Below are 19,610 nucleotides of genomic sequence, written 5' to 3' on the forward strand. Positions count from 1 at the left end.
AGAGCTTTGGATTTATCCCAGGGAAACATTCTAAAGACAAAAGTAGGTCATACATGAGAAAGTGTTTTGAAAACTGTAAAATGGCATATGTGAGTAACAGCTGTCATCATAATCATAATTATCACCGTTGGAGGGAACGCTCCACATAAGCAAGCATAGTGTCACCATCATATCCTTAGAACCGTATTCTCTTGGAAAAAAAAAAAAACATGTCTAGTTAAGAATAAGCAAAACATGTACCACTTAGCAAAAGAAATAATGATCTCTTTAAGCATCTAAGATCCTCATGGTGGCTGTACTGGGAGGTTTTCCTGAGATATACACCAACCAAACCTCAGAGATTAGACTAATGTCCTCTCTAGGTCAACTGTAACAACAACACACAGAGTAGAAATATGACAAGACACTTTGAAGAGAATGTATGGTTCCTGATGAGCAAGACTGGACAAGAACATGATAGAAGGAATAGTATATCTAAAAACTAAATAGGGTATGTCTGTCCCTAGGGGCAGTTAGCCACAGGAAACACTACCGAGGCCAGTGTAGACCCACAGGTGTCACCCAGTGACATCCCCAAAAGATGGAGTCTCAAGCCATGCACTTGCGTGATCGCAGTTCCTTTAGCAAGGAAAAGTCATTGCTGTTTCAGAGACAGACGCATCAAGCCACCTTGACCCATTGCTTGCAGTCAGTTCATCCTACTCCTCTTGTTCTGATCAAAGCTCATCAAGCAGCCCTGTAAGACTTGGCTCCCAGTGTCTGCTTGAAGGGAGTAAATGTACCAAATATGTGGACTTGGAGTATTTGATTCAGTGGCAGTCATACTTCTCATTGTAAATAAATGAATAGATTGGCATCCTGGTTTTACACCTGGATAAAGTGAGCCCATACCAGGAGAAAGGACCCACCCTTGGTCCGTGGACAAATGAGACACCTGAACTTGCTCAGTTGACAGCTGGTTCTCAAGCCTTGATGAATGCACTGCACCTCTCCAAGGGCCCAGCCCTGCTCATCAGGACTCAGCTCTGGAACTGCTTTCCCTCACACCTGCCTCCTTCCACTGCCTGCCATCATCCCTATCTGACGGGGCCACACTCCTCGCCAGAACCATCCATCCTCCCTATCCAATCGGACCACACTCGCCAAAACCATCCATCATCCCTATCCGACGGGGCCGCACTCCTCGCAGAACCATCCATCCTCCCCATCTGATCGGACCGCACTCGCCAGAACCATCCATCATCCCTATCCAATGGGACAGCACTCCTTGCCAGAACCATCCTGTGTGCTGCCTACTTCCTTCACCGTCTTGGTTTCCTCACCTCTCAAATGGTGAGGAATTATATTAACCAACTCGGTGGATGAAATTATATAATCTGTAAGCATACAGACACTCTACCAATGGAAATCCTTTTCATGAGCACAATTCTAAAATTTACCTTGCAAAATACGGGCCCTCAGTTTCACAACTATTTGGACCATTTTGAAATAAATAACTCTATGTTACTGATATTTTGACCTCTGTTAGAAATGAATATTTACTCATTGATTATGAACACCATAGGGCTTCTTTAGCATTCAATCAAGTTTATCAGCAGAAGAAATGGTGTTTTTTTTTAAATGAGTATGTTTTTAAAAATTAGAATAAATTTTTTAAAAATTGAGACAGGGTGTTGCTCTGTTGCCCAGGTTGGAGTGCAGTGGTAGGACTGCGACTCACTGCAGCCTAGACCTCTTGGGCTTAAGCACTCCTCCTGCCTCAGCCTGGCCACCAAGTAGCTGGGACCACAGGCACATGTGACTATGCCCAGCCAATATTTAAAAAAAAATTTTTTTTTTTTTTGTAGAGACGGGGATCTCACTATATTGCTGAAGCTGGCCTCGTTTTTTGTAGAGAGGGGGACCTCACTACATTGCTCAGACTCGCCTCGAACTCCTGGGCTCCAGGGATCCTCCCGCCTCAGCCTCCTAAACTGCTGGGATTACAGGCATGAGCCACGATGCCTGGCCTAAAAATTACAATAAATTAACTGTGTTAAAAATAATTGGCCACGTGCGATGGCTCACACCTGTAATCCTACCACTTTGGGAGGTCGAGGCGGGTGGATCACCTGAGGTCGGGAGTTCGAGACCAGCCTGGCTAACATGGTGAAACCCCATTTCTACTAAAAATACAAAAAAATTAGCTGGGTGTGGTGGCGTGCGCCTGTAATCCCAGGTACTCAGGAGGCTAAGGCAGGAGAATCGCTTGAACCCAGGAGGCGGAGGTTGCAGTGAGCCGAGATCACGCCATTGCACTCCAGCTTGGGCAACAAGAGTGAAACTCTGTCTCAAAATAGTAACAATAATAATAATAATTAAGGACCAAGCCAGGTGCAGTGGCTCACACCTGTAATCCCAACGCTTTGGGAGGCCGAGGCAGGAGGATTGCTTGAGTGCAGGAGTTTGGGACCAGCCTGAACCACACAGTGAGATCTCATCTCTACAGAAAGTATAAAAATTAGATGAACGTGGTGGTGTGCATCTGTAGTCCCAGATACTTGTGAGGCTGAGCTGGGAGGATGGTTTGAGCCCAGGAGTTTGAGGCTGCAGTGAGCTGTGATTGCACCACTACACTCCAGCCTGGGCAACAGAGGGAGCACCTATCTCAATACAAAACAAAACAAAACAAAACAAATAATTAAAGACCAAATTCAGTACAGAAATAGTATTCAGGCAGTAAATTAGGCCCTTTGCACACTGAACCAGAAATTCTTTGCTTTGTTACTGTTCCAGAGGTAGCACAATGCCCTGTACTGTGCACTGTCTTGTGAAACTGGCTGTGTGTAATTCCTGAGCACTTACTCTTTAGTGATCTGAGTTGTTCCTGACACATCTTCTTATGTGGTCATATCCACCAGCCCCAGATCAGCCCATGTAGTTGGTGCCTGTTGAATACCTACTGAATGAATGGACATGAACCAGAACATGAACTGTCTGACCAGGGGGCAGACGCTTTCAGGATGATGTGGCAGCCACCCTGGTGGTGGTGGGGGGGGGGGTAGAGGCGTGACTCTGGAGTCTCCACAGAAGAGTGAGAGTTAGCCTGCAGGGTCCAGAGACTTTATTTTCAAAAGGCACTCCCAGCCAGGCATGGTGGCTCACACCTGTAATCCCAGCACTTTGGGAAGCTGAGGCGGGTAGATCACTTGAGACCAGGAGTTCGAGACCAGCCTGGCCAACATGGAGAAAACCCGTCTCTACAAAAAATACAAAAATTAGCCAGGCATGGTAGTGCGCATATGTAGTCTCAGCTACTCGGGAGGCTGAGGCAGAGAATTGCTTGAACCTGGGAGGTGGAGGTTGCAGTAAGCGAGATCATGCCACTGCACTACAGCCTGAGCAACAGAGTGAGACTCTGTCTCAAAAAAAAAGCACTCCCCTGAAATAAAAAAACACTCTGTCTAGCTACAGATCATTCAGAGCTGGCTGTATGTTCCTTACTCTCTCCTCTTTCAGCCAATCAAGATCTGCATTCTCGGTCCCCCTGCTGTGGGAAAATCCAGTATTGCTGAAGAATTGGCCAGGTACTACAAACTGCATCACATCCAACTGAAGGATGTCATTTCTGAAGCCATAGCAAAACTGGTAACACTTTAAACTATTTTCCTGGGCATTTTAATTAATTACTGTATTGTTCTTAGGGTATAAAGATGTATAGTATTCAAATTAGCCAGCCGGACGCAGCTTACATGATCCCAATTTTGTTGGCAACATCCGAGGCGTCCTAATCAGTAGCCAGGGGAACATCTGGCTGCTCTTCCCCCTCAGGCCTGAGCAGAGTGTTGACCTTGGCCACACTGGCATCAGAGAGCTTCTTCACAGCCTGTTGGATGTGGCACTTGCTGGCTTTGGCACCTGCAATGAACACAAGTGTGTGTTTGTCTCCTCTCTTCGTGGCCAACTCAGGGGTCAGGGGAAGTTAGTTGATGATGGCAGAGTGGTCATGCTGGTTTCTCCAGAGGACACTCTTGGGAGGATCTCTGGGCTGCCCCCGGAGCCGCCATGTCCTGGGACACCGGAAGGTGGATGACGTGTGGATCTTCTTTTCTCTGTGGCTGTGGACACCTTTCAGCACTGCCTTCTTGGCCTTCAAAGCTTTTGCTTTTGCTTTGGCTTGGAGAAAGAAAGGAGCTTCCTTCTTTACCTTCAGAGCCGTCTTGTAAAATAGCTTTTTGTTTTTTTTTTTTTTTGAGATGGAGTCTCACTTTGTCACCTAGGCTGGAGTGCAGTGGCACGATCTCGGCTCACTGCAACCTCCGCCTCCCGGGTTCAAACAGTTCTCCTGCCTCAGCCTCCCAAGTAGCTGGGATTACAGGCACATGCCACCATGCCCAGCTAATTTTTGTGTTTTTGGTAGATACGGGGTTTCACCATATTGGCCAGGCTGGTCTTGAACTCTTGAGCTCAGGTAATCCGCCCGCCTTGGCATCCCAAAGTGCTGGGATTACAAGTGTGAGCCAGCAAGCCCAGCCTGAAGTGGCTTTTAACTACTTTATTGGGAATTTTAACATTTTAGAAATGCTTTTTTTAGTTTTATAATAAACAAGCAACTAATTTTATATGTCAGTAAACAGGAGATTTGTTATTTTAATTGGATGTTCCTGTTGCCCCAGTTATGAAAACACAACACTCTACAGGGCTTTCCTCTGAGACAGAAGCAGCTTCTGTGGGTTGCCCTTGAAATTTAGTCTGCCTCCAGCTGTGGTTCGAAGTATAGCTTGTGTTCTCTCTGTTGCCTGGAACACTTGTAGGTGTTTTATTCGTGTTGTATGTTTCTTGGGGTATTATCAAACTTTATTTATAAACTGCTTTGTGTCATTTTATTGGAAATGGCAGATACTGAGGTAGCTTTCATAAATGATTATTAAAAGTCTTGATTTCTACAACATGTGGTTCCTTCAAGTAAGATACAACCCAATACCTTAGAATAACACATTAGAAAAATGTTGACTGAAGCAGTTCTGGCATTAGCACAAAAATATACTATTCTCTTAAATATTCTGTAAGAAAAACCTCAAGGATCTCATGTGTCTTTGTGGATATGCGCATCCTGCAAAATTTTGCGTGACAGCTGTCATAGGGTACATGTCCTATTTGGGTCCCAAGCTTTTTCCAGGATCACCTGCCAGCTGATTTGTGAGTAGCAAATGAATGCAGGGCATCATCCAATGTGAATATCCCTGTGGTATGCAGGAGGCGATTGTTGCCCCTAAGGATGTAGGGGAAGGAGAAGAAGAAGTAGAAGAGGAAGAGGAGGAGGAGAATGTGGAAGATGCACAGGAGCTCCTAGATGGCATCAAGGAGAGCATGGAGCAGAACGCAGGTAACACACACCCAGCAGTGAGCCGTGCTGCTCTTATGAACAGTGGCTATTTTTTAAAATCTGGTTATAAAAGACTGTTTAAAAAAAAAAAGACTGAACTACAGGCGGACACCATGGCTCATGCCTGTAATCCCAGCACTTTGGGAGTCTGAGGTGGGAGGATCACTTGAGGCCAGGAGTTTGAGACCAGCCTGAGCAGCATGGCGAAACCCCATCTCTACAAAAAAAATACAAGAATTAGCTAGGCATGGCCAGGCTCAGTGGCTCATGCCTGTAATCCCAGCACTTTGGGAGGCCGAGGCGGGTGGATCACCTGAGGTCATGAGTTTGAGACCAGCCTAGCCAACATGGTGAACCCCATCTCTACTAAAAATACAAAAAATTAGCCAGGTGTGGTGCTGCACACCTGTAGTCCCAGCTACTCAGGAGGCTGAGGCAGGACAATTGCTTGAACCTGGGAGGTGGAGGTTGCAGTGAGCCAAGTTCACGCCATTGCACTCCAGCCTGGGCAACAAGAGTGAAACTCTGTCTCAAAAAAAAAAAAAAAAAAAAATTAGCTGGGCATGGTGGCATGTGCCTATAGTCCCAGCTATTTGGAGGTTGAGGCAGGAGGATCACTTGAGCCCAGGAGATTGAAGCTGTAGTAAGCCATGATCATGCCCTTGCACTCCAGCCTCGGTGACACAGTAAGATCCTGTCTCAAAAAAAAAAAAAAAAAAAAAAAGTGAAGTACAGAAATGATAACAAAAAAAATTCCTTCATAATCTCATTGTTAACATTTTGGTGATGATCTGTTGGTAGGATGGGGAAGAACTTCCTAAGTTAAAAAGAAAAAAATCGACTGCGCACGGTGGCTCACACCCGTAATCCCAGCACTTTGAGAAGCCAAGGTGGGCGGATCACCTGAGGTCAGGAGTTTGAGACCAGCTTGGCCAACATGGTGAAAACCCGTCTCTATTAAAAATACAAAAATTAGCTGGGCGTGGTGGCACGTGCCTGTAATCCCAGCTACTCGGGAAGGTGAGGCAGGAGAATCGCTTGAACCCGGGAGGTGGAGGCTGCAGTGAGCCGAGATCGTGCCACTGCATTCCAGTCTGAGTGACAGAGCGAGACTCCATCTCAAAAAAAGAAAAAAAAAATCACACATATGTTCATAAATCACTGGAACCCAGGAGGCAGAGGCTGCAGTGAGCCGAGATCACACCACTGCACTCCAACCAATCAGTTGGTTGTCCTTTTAATTGGACAAACCAAGAAAAGATATTGCCACTGATATGATAAATTAATATCCTTAATATATAAAATGTTCAGGCAAATTGATAAGAGAGTTATGAAATCCTTAATAGAAAAAAATGGATGAGGCCGGGTGCGGTGGCTCATGCCTGTAATCCCAGCACTTTGGGAGGCCCAGGAGGGTGGAACACCAGGTCAGGAGTTCAAGACCAGCCTGGCCAAGATGATGAAACCTGTCTCTACTAAAACTACAAAAATTAGCCAGGCACGGTGGTAGGTGCCTGTAATCCTAGCTACTCGGAAGGCTGAGGCAGGAGAATCGCTTGAACCTGGGTGGCAGAGGTTGCAGTGAGCTGAGATCGCGCCACTGTACTCTAGCCTGGGCAACAGAGTAAGACTCCCTCTCAAAAAAAAAAAAAAAAAAGAAAGAAAGAAAGAAAAGAAAAAAATGGATTAGTGAAATGGGCCAATAGGTAATACAGGAAGATGTATAAATAAATGGAAAATTATTCTTACTCACTTAGTAATTCATTGTAGCCAGTTTGTTGAACAAAGTAATCACAGTAAGGTGTCGCTTTAAACTCAAACTGGATTCATTCTTTCCCTTGGATAGAATTTCAGGCTGGTTCCATTGCAACTCTTAGATAGTGAGTAGCCCCTTTGTTTATTCATGCTTTAGGAAGTCTGTTCCAGTCAAATAATTATAAACTGGGTTTTGAACTGAGAGGTCTCTAAGGGATCTTGCTACCTGCAGGAAAGGAGTCAGTAGCAGTTATTAGAAAAATAAAGCCATTTCATCATTTTTACACTTAGACAGTTGAGATCCTCCATCATCTGGTTATTGTAGTATCGCCTTCGGACTCATCTAATGCAATTTCTCCCCTTGCCGTCTTCTTAACCACCTTTATTTTCTCTCCTATTCCTTCCTCCTCCCTTCTTGCTGGTGGCCATTTCTGATCCTCCAGGGATCAAGGACAGGGGAGAAGGATAGAGAAGGATGTGGCCAACTCGGATGTAAGTTGGCACTGGGTGACAGACGGCATGCTCGCTGCTCCTTTGTCGTCTCTCAGGGGCTCTTGACATTCTCCTACTGAGAACTGCCCACTGCGCCTCCGGGGCATGGCTCTTGACTGCCTCCATGGCCATCACTGGTCTTCTGGTACTCCACCCCTTTGCCCCAGAGGTTGTCCTCTTCCCAGCTACTCACCTCCACCTGGGTTGGAGACCTAGTTTCCCTCTCCTAACTTCATCCCATTCCCTACCAGGTGTCCATGTCACCCACGTTCCACTCAGGGAGCCCGCGACTGTCCAGGGCTATTTGCCATTGGTCAGCTTAAGGAAGGTTTGCTCTGGTCCCTGGTCCTGGTTCCTTATGTTTGTCACTGCCCGCTTCCATGGAGGTCTCTAGTCCCCTGACCCTTTCCCTGAAGGCCAGGTTAGCCCTGAACCTCTCTCCTCCTCCCCTCCACCAGATCAACCTAGTTTTCTGGGATGGAGGAGGTGGTTTTGCATGCAAACACCAAGTGTCCGCTGAAACCAGCCCATCATCTGAGTCTTGGTTTCTGCTTCATTGTGATCTGCACCAGAAGGAAATGGCATCTAGAATTCCAGAGAGATTTCCCAGAGGGGAAAGGACTGCCCAGATGAATGCTTGGGGATGTAACATTGCTTGTGCCTTCCCATAAGACTTTTGGGGAGCACTGTGTTGGTTTTAGAGAGTCTAATAGAGTGGAGTTGGGCACAGTGGCTCGTGCTATATTCCCAGCACTTTGAGAGGCAGCCTCAGCAACATAGCAAGACCCCCCATGTCTACAAAAAAAAGTCTAGCAGAGTTCTGATGCTTACCTTTTGGGTGAGGTGGAAAAGAACAAGATAAGACATTCCATTGTGAGGACATCTGTGGAAGGAAATCTGTCAAGGCCACATTGAGGGGTGTGGGACGGGGAGTTTTAGGAAGTCACTGTGTACATGGCCATGTGTAAGTAAAGCTTACAGCTGGGGTGTAAGGCTAGAAACGGGGTGCCAAGAGCAAGGAACTATGCCACCCCCTAAGGAGAGACAAGAATGTCTAATAATTAGGCTAACAGGACTCAGCAAACATTGAACTTTATTCATTTATTTACTTATTTATTTATTTTTGAGAATGAGTCTCACTCTGTCACCCAGGCTGGAGTGCAGTGGTGTGATCTCGGCTCACTGCAACCTCTGCCTCCTGGCTTCAAGCAATTCTCAGCCTCCTGAGTAGCTGGGATTACAGGCACACACCACCATGGCCAGCTAATTTTTTGTATTTTTAGTAGAGATGGGGTTTCGCCATGTTGGCCAGGCTGGTCTCAAACTCCTGGTCTCAAGTGATCTGCCTGCCTTGGCCTCCGAAAGTGCTGGGATTACAGGCGTGAGCCACTGTGCTTGGCCAAGCATTATTTGTTGACAAAGACTTATATAATTGGCCCTTGCAAGATCCCAGAAATCTCATCCAAGGCTTGACCTAACAGTTAAGTACCAACTGAGCTCTTTTCACGCTTGGGGAGGTGACCACATAGAACAAGAATTAGAGCAGAGCTAGTGTCCAGGTGAGAACACTCACTGAGGCCCCCAGGCTCCAGAGGGCCTGTCCTAGCACTCTGTTCTTCCCCCAGGTGTGAGAGGCCAAACAGGTTCAGCAGCCCCTGTCAAGAGAGATGTAAAAGGGGCCATGGGAGGGGCAGAGGAAGTGGTCGTGTGGGGAAGATACGTCTTTAGAACAGCCAGCATCCCTCGGAGCTCCTCACCCACATGTGACTCCCCGCTTCCCCACTTCCTACAAGATTGGAATCATTCGGTTCCTTTTAACTTTCTCAAGTGTGTCCAAAAATCCCTCCTATCCATATTTACCTGAGACGAAAACATGGACCTTGCCTATGTTTGAACAAAACAAGACCTTTGAACCCATGGCACTGAGGTTAGCTCACTTTTCCCTCACATGACTGCATTTGTTATCACATGATTCCAATGATTCTAGCAAAATGAGTTTCCCAGTCCCACAGTGAGGCCCCTCCATGTCCTAACTCCACTCCCACCGGCCCCTGACAGTGTAGCAAAATAAGGGCTTTGTTACACCATAGAGTGTGCTAATTACAGATTTTGTGCTCACTTTACATATTTCAAAAGCATTGTGAAATTACTGGATGTAGTTGGTAGGATTCCTGGTGATCATTGGACTAGTCTTTCAACTTTTCTCTGAGTTTGAAAATAAAAAGGGGAAGAAAAGTCTGTAAATGTACCAACTTGTTGATATCTCTACTGTACATGGGTCATTGTAAAATCTTGGCTTGCAGCTAATTTTTTTTTTAAACAAAACTCATATTATTACTGTAATCAAGGCAAAGTTTCTTAAAACAGTTAACCTTGGCCGGGCTTGGTGGCTCATGCCTGTAATCCCAGCACTTTGGGAGGCCAAAGAGGGCGGATCATGAGATCAGGAGTTCAAGACCAGCCTGGCCAACATGGTGAAACCCTGTCTCTACTAAAGGTACAAAAAATTAGCCGGGTGTGGTGGTGGATGCCTGTAATCCCAGCTACTCAGAAGGCTGAGGCAGGAGAATCGCTTGAACCCTAGAGGCAGAAGTTGCAGTGAGCTGAGATTGTGCCATTGCAATCCAGTCTGAGTGACAGGGCAAGACTCCGCTTCAAAAAACAAACAAACAAACAAAAACCAGTTAACCTTGGCAGTGGAAGTCTAATCAGAACCATGACTCATGAATTAACACTGCGTTCTTTTCTGCTGTTGAAACTCACTGTTTCACATACCATCTTCCACAAGACTTTATTAAACAGGAAGATGAAGAATGCACTTGGAAGTCACCAAGCATGGCTTGACCACTTGCTTAGTTCCTGACTTCAGACCAGTCACTGCCTCTCTCTGAACCTGTTTCATCCTGTGTTAAAAAAAATAATAATAATAAGAGAGAGGAGCCGGGCACGGTGGCTCACGCCTGTAATCCCAACACTTTGAGAGGCCGAGGCGGGCGGATCACGAGGTCAGGAGATTGACACCATCCTGGCTAACACGGTGAAACCCCGTCTCTACTAAAAATACAAAAAAATTAGCCAGGTGCAGTGGCGGTCACCTGTAGTCCCAGCCACTTGGGAGGCTGAGGCAGGAGAATGGTGTGAACCTAGGAGGCGAAGCTTGCAGTGAGCCGAGGTCGCACCACTGCACTCCAGCCTGGGCAACAGAGCAAGACTCTGTCTCAAAAAAAAAAAGAAAAAAAGAAAAGAGAAAAAGAGAGGAGAGGAGAAGAAGAATAAATCCACCAGCTTGGAGGATTAACTGAAGATAAGATAATGATAACCAAGAGAACATGAGTGAAATTGCACTGTAAACTCTAAAAACTTACACAAAGTACAGTATCACCAATAACAGGGAAGGGTGGGAATCACCACCGAACAGTCTGTGTCCGTGGAAGCCTGGACATGGCTGCATGAGAGTCACTGAGAATTCGATCCTGGTGCAATGTTACCAGAAAGGGGGTGTCATCCTAGATCCCAGGAGCAGGTTCTTGGATCTCACACAGGAAAAAATTGAGGGTGAGTCACAGAGTATAGTGAAGTTAAGATAGTTTATTAGAGACCACTCTATTACAGAGTAGGGTGTCCTCAGAAAACAAGAGAAGGAATGCCCCACAGTGAGAAGAGAGAGTTTATTGAAAGCTACTCTGTCACAGAGTAGGGCGTCTTCAGAAAGCACAAGGGGGAAGGCCATACTATAAACAGTGCTTGCGTGTATAGGTTGTTAAGAATAGTGTACTTGGCCAGGCGCAGTGGCTCACACCAGCACTTTGAGAGGCCAAGGCAGGAGGATCCCTTGAGGCAAGAAATTCCAGACCAGCCTGGGCAACACAGCAGGACCCCAGCTCTACAAAAAATACAAAAAAATAGCCAGGCGTGGTGGTGCGTGCCTATAGTTCCAGCTACTTTGGCGGGGACACAGGAGGATGGCTTGAGCCCCTCAGCCCCGGAGGTTGAGGCTGTAGAGTGGCCGAGACTGCACCACGTGGCCGAGACTGCACCACTGCACTCCAGCCTGGGTGACAGAGCAAGACCCTGTCCCCCCCCGCCAAAAGAAAAGGGAGAGAGAGAGAGAGAATGGTGTACTTTATTATAAAGGCTTATGGTCAACTTGTGACAGGCTATTAGTATTGTTTCTCATGTTACTTAAGAACATAAGTATGCTATGTTACTATTGATTTCAGTGAGAATTTACAAGTGTACTATTATCTTTAAAGCAAAACCTATTCTTAAACTAAGAATGCTTTTTGTTCTCGAAATATCAGGACATTTCCATAAGTTCTGGGTCTTTAGTTAGTTAGCATCATTAACTCGGTCCCTCAACCATAAATATCTTGTGACCAAAAATGCTCAACCCCCCGGGAATGTCACCCAGCAGGTTTGGCTTTATCTGGCCTTTATTCAAGATGGAGTCACTCCAGTTAGGACAAAGGATATTCATGACCAAGTCTCCAGACCCACTAAGGATGTATCTAGCTTGACAAGCCACTTAGTATGGATCCAACTGTACCCTAGAAATATTTTGTCAGTTTTATTTTACCTTAATATACATTTGTATAGGCAATAATTAAACGACTATTACACAACAATTCAGTGAGTTTACTTGCTTTCAAGAATAACGCATGTAGTTACAAATGAGAGGCAGAAACACTGTATTGAAGACCTAAAAATAAGGCCGGGCGCGGTGGCTCACACCTGTAATCCCAACACTTTGGGAGGCTGAGGCGGGCGGATCACGAGGTCAGGAGATCAAGACCATTCTGGCTAACACGGTGAAACCCTGTCTCTACTAAAAAAAAAACAAAAAAATTAGCCGGGCGTGGTGGCGGGTGCCTGTAGTCCCAGCTACTCAGGAGGCTGAGGCAGGAGAATGGTGTGAACCCGGGAGGCAGAGCTTGCAGTGTGCCAAGATCATGCCACTGCACTCCAGCCTGGGCGACAGAGCATAGACTCCGTTTAAAAAAAAAAAAAAAGACTAAAAATACATTAATTCTGGAATTCCATACAAATAAGGTAACAATTACATTTCTTTGTCAAAGTAAAGGAAAACCATGTTCGTTTTTGTTTGTTTTACCAATACACTAAAAGTAGATGAATGCCAAAAAGCTTTTATGAAACTTGTCAAGAGTTCAGATTATTTTATGTAAAAAGATTAAAATAAAATTGTTTTATTTTACCTGGCAAATGGTTTATCCAAGTATTCAAGTAGGTGAGTAAAAGAAACCAAAGAGGCCAGGTGCAGTGGCTCATGCCTGTAATCCCAGCACTTTGGGAGGCTGAGGCAGGCAGATCACGAGGTGAGGAGTTCAAGACCAGCCTGGCCAAGATGGTGAAACCCTGTCTCTACTAAAAATACAAAAATTAGCCAGGCGCAGTGGCAGGTGCCTGTAATCCCAACTACTCAGGAGGCTGAGGCAGGAGAATTGGTTGAACCCAGGAGGAAGAGGTTGCAGTGAGCCGAGATCATGCCACTGCACTCCAGCCAGGGCAATAGAGCAAGACTCCATCTCAAAAAAAAAAAAAAAAAAAAAAAAAAAACCACGAAACCATATAATATACAACATAGGAAGGAACGATTCTTGGAGGAATTTTTTTTGGTGGGGGAAGTTAGGATTTTGCTCTGTCACCCAGGCTGGAGTGCAGTGGTGCAATCATAGCTCACTGCAGCCCCTATCTCCTGGACTCAAACACTCCTCCCACCTCAACCTCCCAAGTAGCTACCATGCCCGGCTAATGTTTTTTATTTTTATTCTTTATTTATTTATTTATTTTTGAGACAGAGACTTCACTCTGTCACCCAGGCTGGAGTGCAGTGGCATGATCTCGGCTCACTGCAAGCTCCACCTCCCGGGTTCACGCCATTCTCCTGTCTCAGCCTCATGAGTAGCTGGGACTACAGGCTCCCACCACCACACCTGGCTAATTTTTTTGTATTTTTTAGTAGAGACAGGGTTTCACCGTGTTAGCCAGAATGGTCTCGATCTGACCTCGTGATCCGCCCGCCTCCGCCTCCCAAAGTTCTGGGATTACAGGTGTGAGCCACCACGACTGGCCTTGTTTTTTATTTTTAGTAGAGATGAGATCTCCCTATGTTGCCTAGGCTGGTCTCGAACTCCTGAGCTCAAGCCATCCTCCTGCCTCACCCCTCCCAAAGTGCTGGGATTACAGGCGTGAGCACCCGGCCTGTTCCTGGAGGGATAGTAATTGCCTACATTCTTCATGACTAGCTCTTTGGTGAACTGTCAGGATTAACATGAAAAATACACAGCCAGAGAGAGTTGTCCATTTTCCTAATAGAAAACAAACCTCATATTTCACTAACATGTAGAAACTCCATACCATTAATAAGCCTTTAGATCACCAACTTTGTTTTGGCCTTATTAAAATGCTGGAGAGTATCTCTTGATTTATGGTATTTTTTTTCTAATGCTGCCCAAATAAACCTATAATGAACCTAAAGTCACGGGCAGCAATGGACATTCTGCATGCACAATAAAAAATGCAGCTGAAAGCAAATAACCAACAACTCAAAATATTACTGAGGAAATCTGTAAGTGTAGATGAATATGTAAAAAAAAAAAAAAAAAAAAGGCAAAGGTTCGCATGAACACAGGATTTGACCAGTTAAAATTCCACTAGAGATTACATAAGAATTTTGGAAAGTGTATATGTATAATCAAGTAAAATATTTTAAACAAGTCCATCGTGCCTCAGTTAGTTTTAAACTGCAAACTCCAATACACAGTTCTTTTAACAAATTAGTGCAATATGAACGATTTTGGAATATTAATGTGTCCATATTAGATCAAATTGAAGATTCCAAAATTTCTTCCAAGAGCCATCTTTTGCTGCTTTTTTTTTTTTTTTTTGGAGATGGAGTCTCACTTTGTCACCCAGGCTGGAGTGCAATGGTGCGATCTCCGTTCACTGCAACCTCCACTTCCCAGGTTCAGGCAATTCTCCTGCCTCAGCCTCCCGAGTAGCTGGGACTACAGGCGCATGCCACCACATCCGGCTAATTTTTTTATATTTTTAGAAGAAACAGGGTTTCACCGTGTTGACCAGGCTGGTTTCGAACTCCTGAGCTCAGGCAATCCACCCGCCTCGGCCTCCCAAGTGCTAGGATCACAGGCGTTAGCCACCCTGCCTGGCCGCTTCTCCTTAAGGTATTTCTTCCCTGAGTTGCTTACAGATATATTACCTGATTTAGACAAATTTATCCAAATATCAAACTGCCTGGATGAGAATGTAGATTTTTAAACTTTTGTATCTCAGCAAACAATGGAGTTTTACCCATTGCCTGGTGAACTGAGTAAAAAGCCACTGATTTTGTTTCATTTCTAATTATCTTTAAGAATAACTGTATGGATAATTCTAGTTCTGAGATACATTTATGTACCAAGTTCAAACTGGGACCCAAGTGGAACACTTTTGCTTCTGCTTCTATAAAGAAAAAAAAAGTCACATACAATGGCTCACGCTCATAATCCCAGCACTTTGAGAGGCTGAGGTAGGAAGATCACTTGAGCCCAGGAGTTTGGGACCAGCCTGGGTGGCATAGCAAGACCCTGTCTCTAGAAAAAAAAAAATTAGCTAGGTATGGTGGTGTGCGAGGCACTAGGATTACCTGAGCCCAGGAAATTGAGGCCGCCGTGAGCCAAGATCCCGACACTGTACTCTAGCCTGAGTGACAGGAGTGAGACCCTGTCTCAAAAAAAAAAAAAAAAAAGAGAAAGGGTGATCTCTCTCATGAGGCAGACTTCCTACAAATACATAGCTTTTGCACTCTTTCCTTTTTTTTTTTTGAAAAGGAGTCTCGCTCTGTCGCCCAGGCTGGAGTGCAGTGGCACGATCTCGGCCCACTGCAAGCTCCGCCTCCCGGGTTCATGCCATTCTCCTACCTCAGCCTCCTGAGTAGCTGGGACTACAGGTGCCTGCCACCATGCTCAGCTAATTATTTTGTATTTTTTAGTAAAGATGGGGTTTCACCGTGTTAGCCAGGATGGTCTCGATCTTCTGACCTCGTGATCCACCTGCCTCGGCCTCCCAAAGTGCTGGGATTACAGGCATGAGCCACTGCGCCCGGCCTGCACTCTTTCCCTTGTGAAATCGCTGCTTGCTGTTTGGTCATCATCAGTTAAGACAGTACAGTTTCCTGGGGATGAGGGGACAGAAGCCAGGTTGTCATCCCAAATGCCGTCCCTCACATTCCCACCACTGCTCAGGGGAGCAGCTCTCTATGTCTAAACATGTTTTAGTAATTATGAATATGTGTTCATATGAACATTTTAAATATTACTGGTATTTGAAAGATACATTTAATATTTTTTTTTAGAAAAAGTAGGATGAAGTTTTTAAAAGCTGTGTAGAAGGGCTGTGCTCATTCATTTTCAAACAGAAAGCGCAGTTGCCTGCCATAGAGTGCAGTTCCCTGGCCAAAGGTCATGGGATTATCTCTAAGAGATCACATTTCTCAAGAGAAAGGCACTTGGGCTGGGTCCTTTGTGTACTGGGTCATGCCTCTTAAGCATCCCATAATCACCAAAAAATGCTGCTGGAGGTCCCTTCTTAATTACTGAGCACTTGCGTTCCGAATCAAGCAGAAATGAGTGGCTAAGCTCAGGGCCTGAAATAAACTGAGGGAGGCATTGAAGGGAATTGCAGCTAGATTTCTAGATTAAGTGCCTTTAATTTAACAACAATGCCTTTGAAAAATGAAAATAGACTGCTTAGGCTGGGCGTGGTGGCTCATTCCTGTAATCCCAGCACTTTGGGAGGCTGAGGCGGGTGGATCACCTGAGGTCAGGAGTTTGAAACCAGCCTGACCAACGTGGCAAAACCCTGTCTCTACTAAAAAATACAAATGAAATTAGCCGGGTGTGGTGGTGCACACCTGTAATCCTAGCTACTTGGGAGGATAAGGCATGAGAATCTCTTCAACCCAGGAGGCAGAGGTTGCAGTGAGCCAAGATTGCACCACTGCACTCCAGCCTGGGTAACGGAGTGAGACTCTGTCTCAAAAAACAAAAAAGAAAATAGACAGCTTAAATAAAATCAGACTTAGAATATTAGTGAATCCCTTGATGCGTTTTTATTTGGCTTCATTTCTTGGCACCCCTGTGAACCTTACTGGGAAGTAATGTAGAATCATTCAGAGGAATTTCATTATGTTAAATAATACTTAAGATCTTTTTTTGTCTTAGCCATAATATTTAAATTTCTGAAAGACACAGTTATTTTCGGAAACTGCTACTGCCTAATGGGTGGTGTGACACTGAAAGGTAGAAGAAAGGAGAGGTGTTTTGTGTTTTGTTTTTTGTTTTTTGTTTTTGAGATGGAGTTTCACTCTTGTTGCCCAGGCTAGAGTGCAATGGTGCGATCTCGGCTCACTGCAACCTCCGCCTCCCGGGTTCAAGCGATTCTCCTGCCTCAGCCTCTTGAGTAGCTGGGATTACAGGCATGTGCCACCACGCCCGGCTAATTTTGTATTTTTAGTAGAGATGGGGGTTTCTCCATGTTGGTCAGGCTGGTCTCGAACTCCCAACCTCAGGTAATCCGCCCACCTTGGCCTCCCAAAGTGCTGAGATTATAGGTGTGAGCCACCGCGCCCGACCGGGAGAGGTGTTTTAATTAGATCAGTTTATTGTCATTGGTAGAGTAATAAAAAAAGAAGCCTGAAATTAGTTATTTTACATTATGTAAAATGAGGGGGGAGGAGGAGGGAAGGAGGAGGGGGAGGATGAGAAGGCGGAGAAGGATGAGGAGGGAGAGGAGGAGGGGGAGTCACTGATAAGGTAAAAGTATAATAGATTCACTGATAAGGTAAAAGAATAGTACAAACCCTGGAAAGAACTTTGAAGATCAATTTCTCTAACTTTCCAAACTTACATTACTATAATGTACACATTAAGCAAGGTAAGGATGGGGCTGCGTCTTGAACATTGTAGCTGTTCAATAATTATGACGGAATGATGGATATTGTGGTGGAGTTGCATCATGTTGTTATTAAACCACTGTGCCAGTTTTAGAACAAACTCCTCCCTCCTCATCCTCCCCAAGCAGTGCCAGGAACCCAGTGTCAGGGCTTGAGAGGGAACTGTCCAGTGGGGCTGAGGTCAGAAATGCCAACTGGAAAAGACAGGGAGAAGGGAGCCGTGTTCTTTTCTGAAGCGTTACAGAGAAAAGTGCCTTTGAGGGTCGGGTCAAGTTTGATTGTTTGTCAAATCCAGCACCTTCTTTTAGTAAATCATGTGCTGGCAACATACATGAATGCTATCTCACAATTCTCACAACAGAAGCATTTATTATTGTATAGTAAGGTTACAGAGATGTAATATCAAAACAGAAACCCTGCGGGCGGGGGGAGCTCTCTGCATTACTCTAGTTGCTGCTCCTCAATCAATTTCACCAAAAACTGGGATTACAGAACACTTTGAAAGTGCAGACATCAGCACCCACCCATCCTCTTTCTTGCAGACAAGTTCACTGGGTTCTCCTACATTATTGTGCATTAGAATTCACGTCGTGTTCAAAATACAAAATCACATCTTTTTTACTTTAAGGGCCAAAATGTAATCCCAACATTTTGGGAGGCCAAGATGGGAGGATTACTTGAGGCCAGGAGTTCAAGACTAGCCTGGGCAACATCGCAAGACCCTTTCTCTACAAAACGTTTAAAAATCAGTGGGGTGTGGTGGTAAGCGCCTATAGTCCCAGCTACTTGGGAGGCTGAGGTGGGAGGATTGCAGAGCCTGGGAGGCTGAGACTGCAGTGAGCTATGACCACACCACTGCATTCCAGCCTGGGCAACAGAGTGAGACCCCATCTCTTTTTAAAAAAAAAAGCAAAATAGGGATTTCCAATAGTACCTGTGACTACACAACAATTTTTGAGATAACTTTAAAACAACTCTTATGTAGAATATATCCACAGTAATATATACATACGTGCTTTTTTATCAGGTCAACTAGACGATCAATATATAATTAGATTTATGAAAGAAAAGCTAAAATCAATGCCTTGCAGGAATCAAGGTTATATTTTGGATGGATTCCCAAAGACCTATGATCAAGCAAAAGACCTGTTCAATCGTAAGTTTGAGTGTTCTATTTTGAGTATTTATATTCAGATAAGTTGCAACTTTATTGTTCAGAGAAGTAGTCACTCAATTAAAGTAAACAGAAAACTAGAGACTATTTTTGAGCTTTGGCTCACCTTTCTTTAGGTAGCTTTTTTTTTCTTCTTTTTTTTCCCCCTGGATGGTGGCTCAAGGTGCATAGCCTTTTACAAATTTTTTAAAATTTTATTTTATTGTATTGTGGCACAAACACTTAACATGAGATCTGCCCTCGGAACAAGTTTTTAAGTGTGTGATACATTACTGTTGGCTATAGGCACTGTGTTGTTCAGCAGATCTCTAGAGCTTATGCATCTTGCCTGATTAAAACTTTACGCCTGTTGATTAGTAACTTGTTTTTTCCCCTCCCCAGCCCCTGGCAACCATCATCCCACTCTTTCATTCTTTGAATTTGACTACTCAGGTTCCCCATGTAAGTGGAATCATGTAGTATTTGTCTTTCTGTCACTGATTTCACTTAGCATAATGTCCTCAAGGTTCATCCTTGTTGTTGCATATAGCAGAATTTCCTTTAAAAAAAAAAAATAGACCATTCATCACCCAGGCTGGGGCACAGTGATATATACGATCATAGTTTTCTGCAGCCTTGACCTCCTGGGCTCAAGCGGTTTTCCTGCCTCAGTCTCCCGAGTAGCTGGGACTACAGGCATGCATGACCACTCCCAACTAATTTAAAATTTTTTTTGAGGCTTCACCCTGTTGCCAGGTTGATCTCTGAACTCCTGGCTTCAGGTGATCCTACTGCCTCGGCCTCTCAAATTGTTGGGATTACAGGTGTGAGCCATGGTGCCCAGCCATTTCCTTCTTTTTAAAGGCTGAATAGTA

General features: G+C 44.9%; 1 protein-coding gene across 4 annotated transcripts in view; it reads left to right on the plus strand.

Annotated features, from left to right (window-relative positions):
- Positions 1–19,610, plus strand: part of AK7 (adenylate kinase 7) — a 98,637-nt gene that overhangs the window by 62,133 nt on the left and 16,894 nt on the right. For all 4 annotated transcript variants that reach the window (XM_054447400.2, XM_054447399.2, XM_054447401.2 and 1 more), the window contains 3 exons: positions 3,499–3,627; positions 5,236–5,365; positions 18,610–18,738. In XM_054447400.2, coding sequence (XP_054303375.1) covers positions 3,499–3,627; positions 5,236–5,365; positions 18,610–18,738 — 388 coding nt within the window. The remainder of the gene's footprint in view (positions 1–3,498; positions 3,628–5,235; positions 5,366–18,609; positions 18,739–19,610) is intronic.

Source organism: Pongo pygmaeus, chromosome 15 (genome assembly GCF_028885625.2).
Source record: "Pongo pygmaeus isolate AG05252 chromosome 15, NHGRI_mPonPyg2-v2.0_pri, whole genome shotgun sequence".
Lineage (NCBI taxonomy): Eukaryota > Metazoa > Chordata > Mammalia > Primates > Hominidae > Pongo > Pongo pygmaeus.